The sequence below is a fragment of the Syngnathus leptorhynchus genome, chromosome 12 (genome assembly GCF_054491065.1).
Source record: "Syngnathus leptorhynchus isolate UIUO chromosome 12, UIUO_Slep, whole genome shotgun sequence".
NCBI lineage: Eukaryota > Metazoa > Chordata > Actinopteri > Syngnathiformes > Syngnathidae > Syngnathus > Syngnathus leptorhynchus.
This window is the reverse complement of record NC_141206.1, coordinates 9326728-9341241: the sequence shown is the minus strand read 5'-3', so window position 1 is coordinate 9341241 and position 14514 is coordinate 9326728. Positions and strand designations below refer to the sequence as shown.

General features: G+C 39.3%; 1 protein-coding gene across 3 annotated transcripts in view; it reads left to right on the top strand.

The window, feature by feature from the left end:
- Positions 1-13542, top strand: part of ppp1r3c2a (protein phosphatase 1 regulatory subunit 3C2, duplicate a) — a 46709-nt gene extending 33167 nt beyond the window's left edge. Inside the window, exons 1-3 of one of the 3 annotated variants that reach the window (XM_085926357.1) lie at positions 12005-12035; positions 12210-12301; positions 12474-13542. In XM_085926357.1, coding sequence (XP_085782483.1) covers positions 12288-12301; positions 12474-13257 — 798 coding nt within the window. In that variant the 5' untranslated portion in view covers positions 12005-12035; positions 12210-12287 and the 3' untranslated portion in view covers positions 13258-13542. Of the gene's footprint in view, positions 1-12004; positions 12036-12209; positions 12302-12473 lie in introns of those variants that run through there. The other 2 variants (XM_085926356.1, XM_085926358.1) reach the window with 2 other exon arrangements.
- Positions 13543-14514: the final 972 nt, after the last annotated feature.

Sequence of the window (14514 nt, the reverse complement as noted above, 5' to 3'; positions counted from 1 at the left end):
ATCTTGTCGTGGGACACATTTCATTAATCCCAGCAGCTGAGGCCGCGGCTTCTCTGGTCTACACATCTATCATCCGAATCCATCAGGCATGTCCTCCCATGCACTGACAGCATGCGCAAGATGGTCGCCGATCGTCTTGAGCAGACGACTCACACACTGCCTGCCCTCATTCCTTTCGACTTCTATCTTTGACAATATGTGAGGAATTTCCGTGTCCACTGACTTGTCAACCTTGGTCCTTCATTTTTCACAGTGTCCATGTTTGTGTATTGACCGGTTTTACTTTGGCCATGTTTTCCATCGTGTCCTTGTCCATCTTATCGGATTTTTCCATCCACCTGTTTACTTCGGTTCACCAATCAGCTACATGTTTCATCCATCTGTCTTTTAATTGTTGCCAATTGTGAATAGATTAAGCGCCATTCAACCCTTGTATCGTATAAATGGTGATTTGTTTACAACACAATCACTAATTTGGACCTGTTAGTATCTTATGGTTGTCATTCCCTTTATAAACTTCCACTCATTACTGTGACACCTAACAATTGGATCACAGAGTGGCTGCTACAAAGTTGCACGTGATAATTAACCTCTTTAGGTGATGATATGGAGCATAATATTTTCCAACGAATATAATTACTGATGCTATAATGTGCAAACACTGTGCAAATATTAGAGCCAGTTAGTTCTGAGTTGCAGGCACAGAATTAATGAACACCATTTGTATACAGTGGATATAAAATCCCCCCCCCCCGTTTTAATTCCAGACTTTTGCGTTACCCTAATATTTATATATATATATATATATATATATATATATATATATATATATATAATTGTTTTTTAGGGCCCTTTTTTGCTAAATAGCTAAATTTGCGGAAATGATGTATTTGAGTTCCTGTGAGGTCGCATTTTCCAGAACGAAGCATTTCACAGTGCAGTCGTACTAATTTCCTAATTATAATCATTGAAATTGAAATAAACCCTCGCATGAGTTGTGTGCAAATAAGTGTGACTATCGGACACAAAGTCCAAACTCGGCGCAGAACAATTTAGTGTTTATGAACACGTCGCGTTATATCAAATATGCAAAGTGTGTTTGCTTGAATGCTTTTCTGAGCTCCACGCTTGATAATTAATCAAGTGCAATGCGTTTATTAAATGTAATTAGATGACTTTTGAAAAGTATGTCATTTACAATGCTTGAGTGTGTTTTCATTGATTTAATTAACAAAATACATGCTTAGGAGAGACAACAGCAGAGTTCATTTGCATCCGTGTTAACCTGCGTGAGATGAACGCATGATTAAGCCTGTTAATTTCCCAAACTCGCTCTACCGCCGTGACTTCTCCGCCCGCTTTGCTCGCCTCACGCCCACCGCCGGGTCAGAGAGGTGAAAGTTGAATTTAGTTGTTCTGACTCGCTCTTTTCCACCATGTAATCCCTGACCGTCTGTGGCCTGATTCCTTGTGAGCGGCAGATGTGGAGCTCCTCTCCGGCGGTCCCGACACGCTGGACAGCTCCATCTGTCTCTAAATTTGTCTGCTCGCGGTATTTCACCGTAAGACAGCCTCTGGATTTAGTCATCTTGAAGCTAATCAAAGGATAAATCTTGCTAACTCTATAACTATTTTTATATATACTTTTTTATATACTTAAAAAAAAATATATATATATATATATATATATATATATATATATATATATATATATATATATATATATATATATATATATATATATATATATATATATATAATAAATATAAATAATACAAATATAATGATGTAAAAATATATATGATAAAATGCCTGTATAGAGTTTTTCTTTTCCAAGGCCAATTATTGGGTGGGAGGATTTTTGGTTCGCTTCCTAAGACAACTTCAATGCACAAATGAGTTCATATCACCAAAGCAAGAAATATTCACTTTAAAAATGGTTTTATATTATTTCAACCTTGGTTTATTGTGAGTATACCACTTGAAAACTCTGGCGAAGAATGAATAACATACACTTGTTGAATAACTAAACAGTATTGTGGAAGTAAAGAAAGTGTTTTTAAGTCGTTTCAATCCACACAAATCACATGAATGTTCACTGCTTTGTCTCTTCTTTTCTTTCTTCTTTTTTTCTTGCCACTCTGTCCCTACCAATGAATCAGTATCTACCTCAGCCAGCTCGTATTAGAAGACCACCGTGCCCTTTCAGATAGGATAATCAAATCCCCACAGGAGATGCTTGAGTAAATGACCGTGGGAAATGGATGGACTTTCCAATGCAGTGATACGAGGTCCGCATGGAGGCGGATTCTTGCTGGCTAAATCCCCAGCCTGGTGTTTACCCCTGGCACCATATCGCTCCAGATCTGAAATCCCAACAATCCTCCAAACCCCATTATATACTCTAATCCCCAGCCGTCCCACTCTCTACTCTCCATGCTCTCAGAGACAAACGGAATAATTTAATTTCCACTGAGCCCCATGCAAATAACCCTTTGTATGAAATATTTGGGAGTATTTCTGCCATTGTTCTCTCGGTTCTCGAGGTTACCCGTCGCTTTCAAAGACAGACGTCCTCCGTTTGCTTGTTTACATTGCTTGGCGGAACAATGGGATACCACGTGCGGCACCAGATGCTCGGGGCACGTGGGTGGGAGCAAAGTACGGACAAGCAAACACGATGATGAAAGCATGATAATCTTGAAGGTGAAAGTTAGTTGTTGACGGGGCGGATAATAATAGCGGTAGGGAGGGAGGGAAAAAGTCATGTTAGAAAGCACGCTTGATGTCAGCCTGAATATTTTTTTTTTTAGGGGTATACTGGAACAAAGATGAAATACATAAGAAGCTGTGACTTGGTAAGGCTGTAAATAAGCCGGCACATGAAAGGCTGTGGAAAACATTTGGTCAGTAGTGATGTCAAAAGCAATGGCAAGTTTGAATTAAGTAAAGCAAAATTTAAGTAATGAAAGTGAAACAGAAATAGAATAAATATATCTCCGTATGTATATACTTTTATCAGCCGCCTAAAATGGCTTAAGGATAAGAGGGGAGGCTGCTAAGTCAGATATCATTTTTACATTTAGAATATGTTCCCCCCCATCCCCACTAAAGGCTCCATTTCCTAGTCCGACATGAGAGGAAATCAAGATAAGTAGCCAACAAAGAAATTACTCTTGAGGAGAGATTCCCGTTACATGCCAGCGAATTTTTATGGTCGCAGGGGCTCAAGATACGACGAATGTGTATGCGGGGGGAAAATGAATGTGTCTCCTGACATAGATATCTTCAGCAGTCTGTGCGAGAGCGAGGATTTAAGGCTCTCTGAGTAGAGATGACCCCGGGGGAGACTGCATGTGCATGAGCAAAGAACAAAAGTAGGAGGACTAACTTTTCAAAGACAAACACCGTCTGGATCACAGACTTTTTATGGCCATTTAAATGTGGTGCAGATGCTAGACCTCCACCGACACGAAGGGAGAGGACCATAAATACACGTTAATTCGCAAGGTTGTTGTTGTTTTTAAAAGTGCGGCTAACTATTGTGCGTGTGTGTTTTTTAATAAGTGGGGTTCTATTTCTAATTTTATTCTGAATTAACCATGGGTGTGGGGGAGGCATGCCTTTGTTTTATACCCTGATTTATTGACATCCAACTGAGGACTAGTTTTTGTTTCTATGCCTGTGTTAGTATGAAATTTGATTAAAAAAAATAAAATCCAGGAAAGGGATACCAGAACAGATGCACTTTATTTGGGCTAACTTTAAATGGTAGCCCTGTAGTGATGGGCAAATGAAGCTTCATGAATCCCTTGTGATATATTTTGACTCCACTAGATGGCACTCTTGGTTTATAGAGGCAGTAGAAGTTTAATCCTATTACACTAGTGTTTATCTAAAACGAGGACCATCTGGAGGAGTAAAAAGGTGCTTCATGAAACTTCATTATCTTATGATAACCCACAAACAAGACACACACTATTAAATAAAGACAAAAGACTGCTAGGAAATACATCCATACAGTTTGTATGTAACTTTTGTTTATTTTTGCATCAGTCTTGATCCGAGAGTCAATTATGAGCCTTTTTTCCCATCAGCATTTGTTGTGACAGTAAGATAAATTCCCGTAACAGTGAAAATAAACTGGCAATAGCGTTTCCCATAATGAGCTTGTGTTTCCAAATTGCTCAGTAGAACTGAGGAAAATCGGAAGAGGCTGTGAGGTGATTTGCAAACTATTCAAGGATTTAGTATGGAGTATCGCATACTGTGTAGGCGAGATGGATTCTGCAATAAACATTCGGGACACGCGCGGCTGTGTAGGTCTCGTTTAAGCAATGCAAAGCTCCCCATCTTCCTGCAGGACTTGTATAGGATCAGCAGCCCTACACGGGCAAAGAGACGAGATCAACTTGTAATCTAATGCAGACAGAAATGGGTTTTATTTGTTCTTATTGCTACTCCAATATATGTTCGTTTTCTTGGCTGCTTATTCTTATGCAGTGGAAATTCAAGGGACACTTTAGAAAAAGCGTAACGTCAAGTATATGCGTGTGGGTATTGTATTATCTGTGAGTACTTCGAAAGATTGTAAAAGTGGAACTAACATTGCTAACATTTAGCATGTCAATGTTAGTTTCAAGGTTTGTTTAGCTAGCAGGGCCGTTCTTAAAGTGGAAATCGACTCCTAACATGTTTTTTTTTTTTAGATATGTTATATGCACCCCTACTAATCTAAACACGGTATTCCGATGAATACTGTGTTTGTGTAATATGAATTATGTAGCAAAAACCACCATCTCAGTAGGCGGACATTTTGTTTTGCTGTCATTGACTTCAAAACAGGTGGATGAGAAACAAAAATAACAACAAATTTGAATCAATTATTTTGGAGGGGGAGCATCTGAGTAACGGTTAAGGATCCAGTGAGGCCTGCTGGCGCATTGCCCAAGCAGGATCCTCCTAGACCACCCTCTTCAAGTCTCCTTGGGGGGCTTTAATGGAACAACAGCTGTGCCAGTGCTATTTCTGATTTAACTCACTTAGCTGTGGTCTTCTTATCACAGGCTCAGAACAAACACTCTTGGCCCCCTTCAGCGCTTCCCTCATTTTCCTCAGTTCCCTAACGTGATTGTAAAGTTACAAAATGTAATTGCCGTAGTGGAGAATTGCTCTGTGAATCTGATCGAAGTCCCCGCTAGGAAGCAAATCTGCCAGTTTCCTTGCAGCAAAGCTCCTCCGGCCATTCTTTATCCCATTGTAAGCGTTACACGCATAATCCTACACACACCCCAGAGGGCACTCTAATATAATTAGGCACAAACCAATTATTCAAGCAATCAGTCTCAGTTTTGATGGTATGTCAACAGTACTTGTCACTTCCATTCCCCAAACTGTTCTTGAGCTGCATCTGCAATTTTTTTTTCCATTCATAGAAAGTTTGCACTCTCTCCTCAATTTACATCACGCGAGTTTCTGCAATCAAGAGCGAAGAAACTGTTGACAGGAGGTCAAGAGTCTGGTCGTGAAAATCTAAAAGTGAATTTAAATGAAGCAGACCTCATTATCCATCACCTTCCCATTTTAAATGTCCACAAAGGGCTTCTTAAATGCAAATTAACATTTCATCACAACAGGGGAAATGACAGAGCAATTTAAAGCCGAGGCAGGAATGATCAAAATACAGGCAAAAATGCATTGGAGCAAATGAAGCTATAATTGCGTGTCACACACGTCAACTATTGTTTTGCAGGCTAATTTGAATAAATACCTCATATTTCCTGTTCCTACATATATCCTTATATAAACATATGTATGTATATATATATTAGGAATATATATTAGTAATATGCTCAAGACAGCTTGGCTGGATGATTTTATTTCAAAGGATTCTTGGCTTTTTCTAACTACTTGGCTCTAACAGTGTTTTTTTTTATAAGAAGATATTGACAGCTGGCCAGTAAACCAGTCTTTTTTTTTTTTTTTTGGAGGTGAAAGATAAATCTGTTGGTAATAATGTGTGAAGTAGAAGAAAATTACCGACATATCCTGCAGAGAACAGTCCATAAGCCAACAATCATTTTTTTCTAGCCTTGAAGCAGAGACACAACTTCACTCTTAAATAACTTTTAACAGACGTCTGTGATGACATTCAAAGTCAAAGTACCCTGAGGTGTAAAACATTCAAAGCGAAAAGTTTTCCGAACACTGTTAAAGGCAAGTTATAAAATCCTCGCTTGAAGAAAAGATTACAGAGTCATCAATTGCCATTGTGATGACGTGAAACTGACCTGAAATCCATTTTCATGTAATCCTGTAAATCTAACTACATAGCCAAACAACTATGACCAAAGCAAAAAATGGAAATTAGGAATTAGTCTCTTCGTATAAGAAGCAATTTTGACATTTCTATCTCTTAGCGTGAACTATTTGTTATTCCTGTCAGGAAATAAGATGACATCCAATTCCTCTTAATCTCATCACACCACTGGTGACTGCAGAGAGACTTTTGACTTCATCTGATCATCTCTCGACATCGCTGTGATCAACGTACTTTCCGACTACTTGTTAAATAAACGTAGATGCGGCTTACGCAGTCAAAGACGAGTCAAGCGTGTGATAAATTGCAAACGATAAGACTCCAGTGATGATACTTCCAAAATATTTTGATGCCATTTCAAGTTCACGTGTATGTTAGGAAGTGGTGTCGCCCAAAGATAGAAATGCCTTGGGAATATTTTGAACTTTCTCATCTCAGCATTTGCAAAACAAACCCGCCCGGTGTATTGCGTAAAATGAGGCAAATGTCAATCAAATGTTAAGCAAATTGACTTGAAGGCTATTTTTCTTTTGTGAGGGTGAAATTGAAACCATCAAACATTTTGACGTAACTATTTTTTTCTACAGCCCTTATATTGGACAGTAAACTCTTGAAAAAATAATTTAAGATTTTATAAGACACACTGTACTGAAGAAGTAGCAGAACAAATCAAGAATCGGATTTCCTCTCACTCGAAAGCCGTTATTAGCACAGGCGGTGGCCACTTGGAATGCTCCGCCAGTGGTGCAGGTGAATTGACAAAAAAAAAAAAAATCCTGCCGGTCACTCCGTGGCTGTTTTCATTTTGAGTGACACACGTACGCCCACGAACACATCAACAAAGCGTTCTTCATTCCCCCGTTCACACACACACAGTCAGCCTTCAGATCATTTCATAACCCATGCCCCTTTCTCATTCCATTAAAGCTTGAATTATTCAATGCTCATGAAATTGATTTCTTGATAGTTTAATCGCAAATCAAAACCAAACCTCTAGCCCGGCGCATTCCCTTAAGGCAATTTTTGACAATCAAATATTTATGAAAATATGAAATGTTAGCAAATCACTTCTGCTTGTGGCTGATTAGGCAGACACGTTGAATTCCGACAATGAAAAGGAAGAGGCGTGGAATTAACTTCGACCGGATAGCGTAGAAAATTTTATACCCTGATCAAATATTGAGTCTCATCCAGGGTAATTTTCAGATTATATCTGTCATTTGCTCCTTGAAATAAAATAATAATGCACATTATAAGGGAATTAAAATTTAGCATTTCATTTTACACATTTACCACTCTCCAAATGCTTAAACATCCAAATTATTTTTTTCCCCCCACATTTCCCTTCCCGTTGAATGATCCTCTCCATTATCTGAAGAACGTTGGGGGTTTGTAATAAATAGATATATAGTTTTTTGTTTTAAGATATCCTTGGCCCCCCCTAAGAAGAAAACCTAGCTCCGCCAGTGGTCCTTGACTTACTGTTCCTTCTTAGGTGTATCAGCAACATAAGATTATAATGGACAAAAGAAAGCACTCTCCTCTAGTTGCAAATGAACATCCACAAAGGACGACTAGTGGTGCAAAATGTTTTTTCGGTGTCAGCTTCTTTCCGACCACCATCACCGGGAGGGTCCTTTTTTTTCCACTTGCTTACATGAGCTCTTTGGTATTTGAGGTGTAGCTCGCTTCGGGCAGTTAGTCAGCAGGTGTCAAAGTCCCTCAGCTTTTACCCAATGCACACCATGATGGTTGTAACATCAGCAGAGCTGGATGTCAGGGACAAAAAAAAATGGCACTAGCATATTTGGCTGCAACCAGCCCTTCATAGATGGATAGATTTATTATTAATATTTTGAAATGCACATTAAAATGCCCGTTTTTGTACATCATAGTATCTTCCTATTGTTTTAATAGAATTCAAATTTCTAATGTGCTGAATCAGCATGACTGCTCGCTTTAAAATCTTAAATTGCATTCAGGACTGTCGTTTATCAGAGAGCAAATGGATTACCTCTGCACTACCTGACAACGGGAAACAAAGTTCCAAGAGGATTTCACCTCTGGGAGCTTGTCCTGTCATGATAAATACAATAAAATGAAATAAACGCGCCGCTGTACTGCACAGTTTTATGAGTTTCAACATGTTTTTTTTTTTCTTTCCCGGTGTGATAACACCAAACTGGAAGTGATTTGAAGTGATGAATGACGGTGTGAAAAAATTAAAGAAGGGGATCAAAAAACAACAGAGGGAATGATGGATTTAGAAGGAATTTTAATGCTGTGCTTCTACTTGCTTGCCAGACTGCATGGTTAATTTATTTTAAAGCATTTGGAGCTTAAATCAAATGCAAATCATCTGAATCTACATGAGGAAAATTCTAATAAAATAAAAAGAAGAGAAACATTGACAAGAGCTCAAAGAGCGATGAACACGATGATTGGAGAAATATAAAATAAAATAAATAAAATAAATAAAATATTTGCCAACTCATTTCCTTATTTTGCTATTTATTTTTATGTTTTGTGTTTCCTTGTGTGCTAAAATGAAAATAAAATGGCCTCGATAATTTGGCTTTTGGTCATTTTCTCATCATCATCGGATAATGATGTTGTTTGCGGGCACATTTAGCGAGAATGTTATCTCATTTTGTCTTTTGAGTTCCAATTGCTATCCCAAACTATAACACTAACTCCTTAATTTATATTTCCAGGTAGGAAATTGCATTTCTCAAAGTACACATCCGTCCTCCCAGGGACACTACGGCGTTTCATTAGCAGAGTTCACTTACCATTGGACTCTGGAGTGTTTTTTAATACAGCAGAAATTCGCCGGATCTCTTCGATACTCAGCCATGCAGGGATCATTTAAGACATTCTTTGACAAAAAAAAAATAATAATGCCAATTTGCTTGCCCCCAAGGTCATCACATTGCAGCATGTGATTGCAAAATGATTCAACAGCGGTGCCTTTAGGTGCTCGGTGAGATGTGAATCCATTATTTACCTGCAATCGTTTGGATAAAGCACATGGGAACGTGCAGCGATTCATGCAGTAAATACAGTAGGCGCCTTCTCGCTCTCCTGTGGTAAAACGTGTGCACCCAACGACATCGCGGACCTTTCCCATTGTACGTTGTGCTCGTGGGTGAACGATTTTCCATTAACATAATGTTTTCTTGCTTTCAATTTACTACACCTTGCTCAATGTTGCAGAGCTAGCAAAACTCATACGTATGGTAAAATAAACCACGACGGAATCATGCATCCATTTGGATTGACACTGATGGAGAGTGTGCAAGGCATTTGGATCAAATTGCAAACATTAAAATATGGCAATAAACAGATTGTTGAATTCATTCTTATAATAAAGTGCTAGGGTACCTAATGAAGTGTCCACTGAGTGGAGATGATGTCCATCAGTCCTAATTAGACAAGCTGGCAGAGAGCGGGGATAAGAAAATCAACAGGCCGGGTGTCATTGCCATTTTTTGAATTTTTTTTCTGTTTTTTTTTATTCCATTGTAACACAGGGAAGGGAAAATAGTCGGATACTCGGCTTGGTACTCTACTGCCATCAAGTGAGGAAGACATATAAGACAAAAACTGCACAATATGTGATGCATATATGATCAGCATTCATATCCTGCGGTTGTCTTTTTTTTTTTCTCTCTCTCTCTCCCATGATTCATTCGGAAACTGATTGCTGAAAGCGACAATATTGGTCACTTTCACCTGGATACACATGACCGGTCCGTTTATTCTCCAGCTGTGTGAGCATACATCAAATGTTGTTCCCAGCTGGTGAGTGAAATGGGAGTGTAATGTGAAGATTAGGACACATCTGCTCTTGTAATGGCACAGATTTCTCGAAAAGTTGACAAAATGAACCACTTGAAATGCACAGACGTTCAGTATGGCGAAAAACACATTTAAATGGGCTTGCTGAGGACATCACAAGTCTCCTATAAGACCTGTGAATGAACTCTCACTTGCATTGAGACAAATTAAAGAAATATAGATATTTTTTTCCTTTCAGTATTCCGCATAAAAACCCTTTCATGTGATTGAGCATTGATAGAATACATTACACTACACTTGCCTCCATGCATATTATAACGAGACGGTATGTGCAATTATAGCGTGACCCACAACGGAATACATGGAGGGTCAGAAAAGTTACACATTTCAGAACTGAGCTGAATCAATTATAAATCATACAATACTTGCAGTGCATTATACATCAGACGTACGGGTTGTTCCTCGCGGGATTTTGATGCCACTCAACACTCAGCTGCATTTATATACTGCTTTGCATGCAATAATATGTGCAGAATATGGAAGTATATAATAGGCAGGGAGGGGAGGGGTGCCACCGGGGGATTTGGAAAAAAATAGCAGTTAGAGACCTGACACTTCAATGCAGTGAATTGAAAATACTATTTTCAAAGTATGACTTAAGTGTTAAAGCTTATGCGGGGATGGATTTCTGCTTTAGTTTGTAATTCAGGAAGGTATTACTATCCCATATCCAACCGAGTAAGCTGAGCAACTCGACCTACCAGACATGATTATCGATTGTGCTTTGTGAGAAAACTGTGACATTTTCTCAAGCCTCGGATTTCTCGCTGCTTTCGACTCAATCTGATTGCTTTTTTTACTCTCCAAATAGCAGCCTGTAGGGTAAAATATCTCTGGCTCAATAAAAATTACAGTGTGACGCCTGCAGCATGGCAGATTTAGATCTTACTGATATCTGCTTGAGGGAGGATTGCTTATTTATAAAAGTGTATTTTACAAATGCAAACCAGGGTTCTATAAGAAGTGATTTCATGTTATCAGCGAGGACCGTCTCTCTCCACAGGAGGGCAGCGTGGCCCGTTGCCTACTTGCGGACGGCATCGACGGAGGGCCTGCTCACGCTGGGTTACAGTCTGCAATTTAAAGCTCTCCTCCTGCAAGCTTACATCAGCCTCTCTCATCATTCTTCCTCTGAGTGGAAAGCTAATCGTTTTGCTCGTGGAAATACAATTTGAGGGACTTTGAAGATTCAGTATTTTCCCTCCTCTACAGAACTATGTTTGGGCTTTGAACTTTAATCCCTTCATGTTTTCCCCGCAACTGGTGGACGGAGGGGGTGATACTTTTTGTTTTGTTTTATTTGGAATTGTTCTTGAAGTTTGTTGTTGTTTAAATACAGTGAAAATATTTGGAAAGCACATCAAAAGATGAATATGAAAACTTACATTCAGACAAAACCAAAAGTTTTAGCTGCGACGTAGCAAAGATACGGCAACGGATGGACTGACTGTATAATGAGTGAAATGAAGCTTCAGAATTGCTTCATGAACCAGTGGTTATATAAAGAAATATATAAATAAAGGCAAATACAGTAGAAAGATTGCCATAAAAGGTATGAACGCAGACTATTCTCTTGTGTGACCTCATACATAATGCAAGATATGACAAGTGAAAGTCCGTTCGTGTGATGACACACTGTGCAGTCATCATGACACAGCTTGACGTGACTGTCGGCTTGGAAATGTGTGAGCGGCTGAAACGAGGAGATGCCATGGTAGTATTAGACTGGGGTTTTGAAAACTGCTTTCTTACCTCAGATGTAGTTTAGGGGCAGGGCATGATGAAGCATTGGATCATTGATATGCAAAGCAACTCCCACTGGAGGTTCAACGTCAAATTTCTCATATGAGCTAAGGTGAGAGCAGAGTTTGGTTCCATCTTTCTCTTACTGATGAAACGTAAGTGAGTATAGTTTTCAATGCTTTCTATTATTATTAAAGTGCATTTTTTGTAAATGTTCCTTTGTTAACTAGTATTGCTAGAATCCGGTGATTTTTTTCCACCTAACCCGTTTGGGTACTTTTCTCAGTTTTCAGTGTTTATCTGCTCGTGGATGACTTGGAATTGACAGAAATACTATGGCGTAGTGATTGACTATAGTTTGGAAATGAATTGCACAAGGTAAGCGTTACTTCTCTTGACTGTTGATGAAAATTAAACCAAAACAAAGACACATAAATATATTTACATAATATGACAAGCAAATTTTGTTTGAATAAAATCAAAAGTTTTATCAAATGTGTCTTTTAGCATCATAGGGTGCTAATATATAACTTTTTATTTTGACCCTCAGAGTCTTGCCCACCTTTGGCAGTCACCCTCAGCCAACTGGGATGCCAGTCGACCTCGCCATGTGCTTAAGTCTGAGCCAGCGTCGACGACTTTACCAACTTCTATCCATGAAACCTACTTTGCGTTCTAATCCGCCCACTGGCAGTCCGCTGAGAACCAGCTTTCACTCTTCCAATCAAACTTCTTCCTCCCAGTCGTCTTCGCCCTCGTCGTCCTCAGATCTTCAGAGCTGTTTCCTCAGGAAAGCCGGAAAGCCGAGCAAAAAGCGGGTTGTGTTTGCGGACTCCAAAGGACTTGCCCTCACTGTGGTACATCTATTTATGCCCGATACTGAACCGTCCGATCCAACCAAGATCCAAAACCACAAGTATCGTCTGGGCTTCCCTCAGGCGTCACTCGACTCCAAAGCGTTCCTAGCACGCCTGCGAGAGACAAACGTACAGTTGGAAAGCTGCAACCTTTCCGAATCTTCCCTCAGCGGCAAGGTGCACGTCTGCCACGGGAACACCGACAAGGCGGTCCACTTAAGGCTCACCTTTGACTCTTGGCAGCACCACTTTGACATCCCGTGCAAGTTTTTACAACAGCTGCGGTGTCTTGGTTTCGATGTGGACGTTTTTACCTTTGTTCTGAGCTTACCTCAGAACCTCGACCTGATCGAGGGGATCGAGTTCTGCGTGTCCTTCAGGCCTGGATGCGGTACGTCGATGCACTGGGACAACAACAGAGGAAAGAATTACAAGGTGCACTTGGAAAAAGACGAGAAGCACGGGTCACCATTTTGACCCTCTTATATGTCCTTGGGTATTCAGAACCACGGCGATGTAAGCTACTTCAAAGGAGGTTCACTTGTTGAATCTGAGTGGAATGGAGATCCCTTTGTTCAAATGAATACACCAGGTGACAGCAGTCCACTCAAAAGAGCTACGAGGACTTATCTAAATAATGGATATGAGGAATATGTCTTGTGAAATCTGCACAGTTGGGTGAATGTTGTAAAGTGCCGTAACTCACCTACCCTACTGGAATGTGAATATTTAAACGTGTTGAATTGATAATAAAGCTCTTGTCACCAGTGAATTTTGAGCATACTTTTCCACGATAAGTCAAACTCCAGACTCTAAAGTAGATTAAAATACGATTTTTCGATTCAAATCCATTTTTGTTCTACTTCTAGTGATGGGCAAATGAAGCTTCAGAATAGCTTCATGAACTTTTTTACGTACAAAATCCTGTCAGTATCCAAAAATCTTATTTTGAAGAAACCTTTGTACATAGCTTTACCAACAACCTATTGTCTCTTCACACAAAAACACGCAAGTACATGCAAGGTTGTTTGTTTTCATGGGATGTATCATGCATTCCTGACAGGTAAAGTCAGGTTACTAAAGAAAGCTCTGGGCAATGCGGCACAGACACTCTGCATGGGTGAGCTTGTTCTGGGCACTCCCAAACTGCAGTGAATAATTAGAAAATATCTTTCTTAATTTACTCAAATGTATCCTACAATGATAATTATAGAAAACACATATTTATTTTATGTAGGTACATATAGTAAATGTATTAGAATATGTTGGAATACTTTGCATTCTAAAGCCAAAGAAATGTACAAGTATGCTCAGAATGTTAAAAGCCTCAAGTGCCATTTGGGGCACTGTACTTATATGCATGAATAGGACATTTTTTCCTCTAAAAGTAAAATAATGGAGAGTGTCGGTGCGCTGGAGTTGGGGCAAGCATTTTCTTTTCTTTGTACTGTGCAGACCTGTTCCCACATGCAACAATTGTGTCATTGTGAGATAGTAGACAGTGAGAGTATCCCCCTTTGGATAATGATTCATCACCTGTCTATTGAATATCTTAATCTTTGCCTCCTTCGCATAAATAAAGTCGGTTGCAGTTTTTCATATTTTCCCATTCAACTGACCAAACTGTATACTGATCGTGTCAAATACGTTGATTGAATTAGACTGAAGAAGTTATTAGAATCCAATTCTTTGAATTGTAATAAAGTTTCCGATCATGTCCTAATAAATACTGCC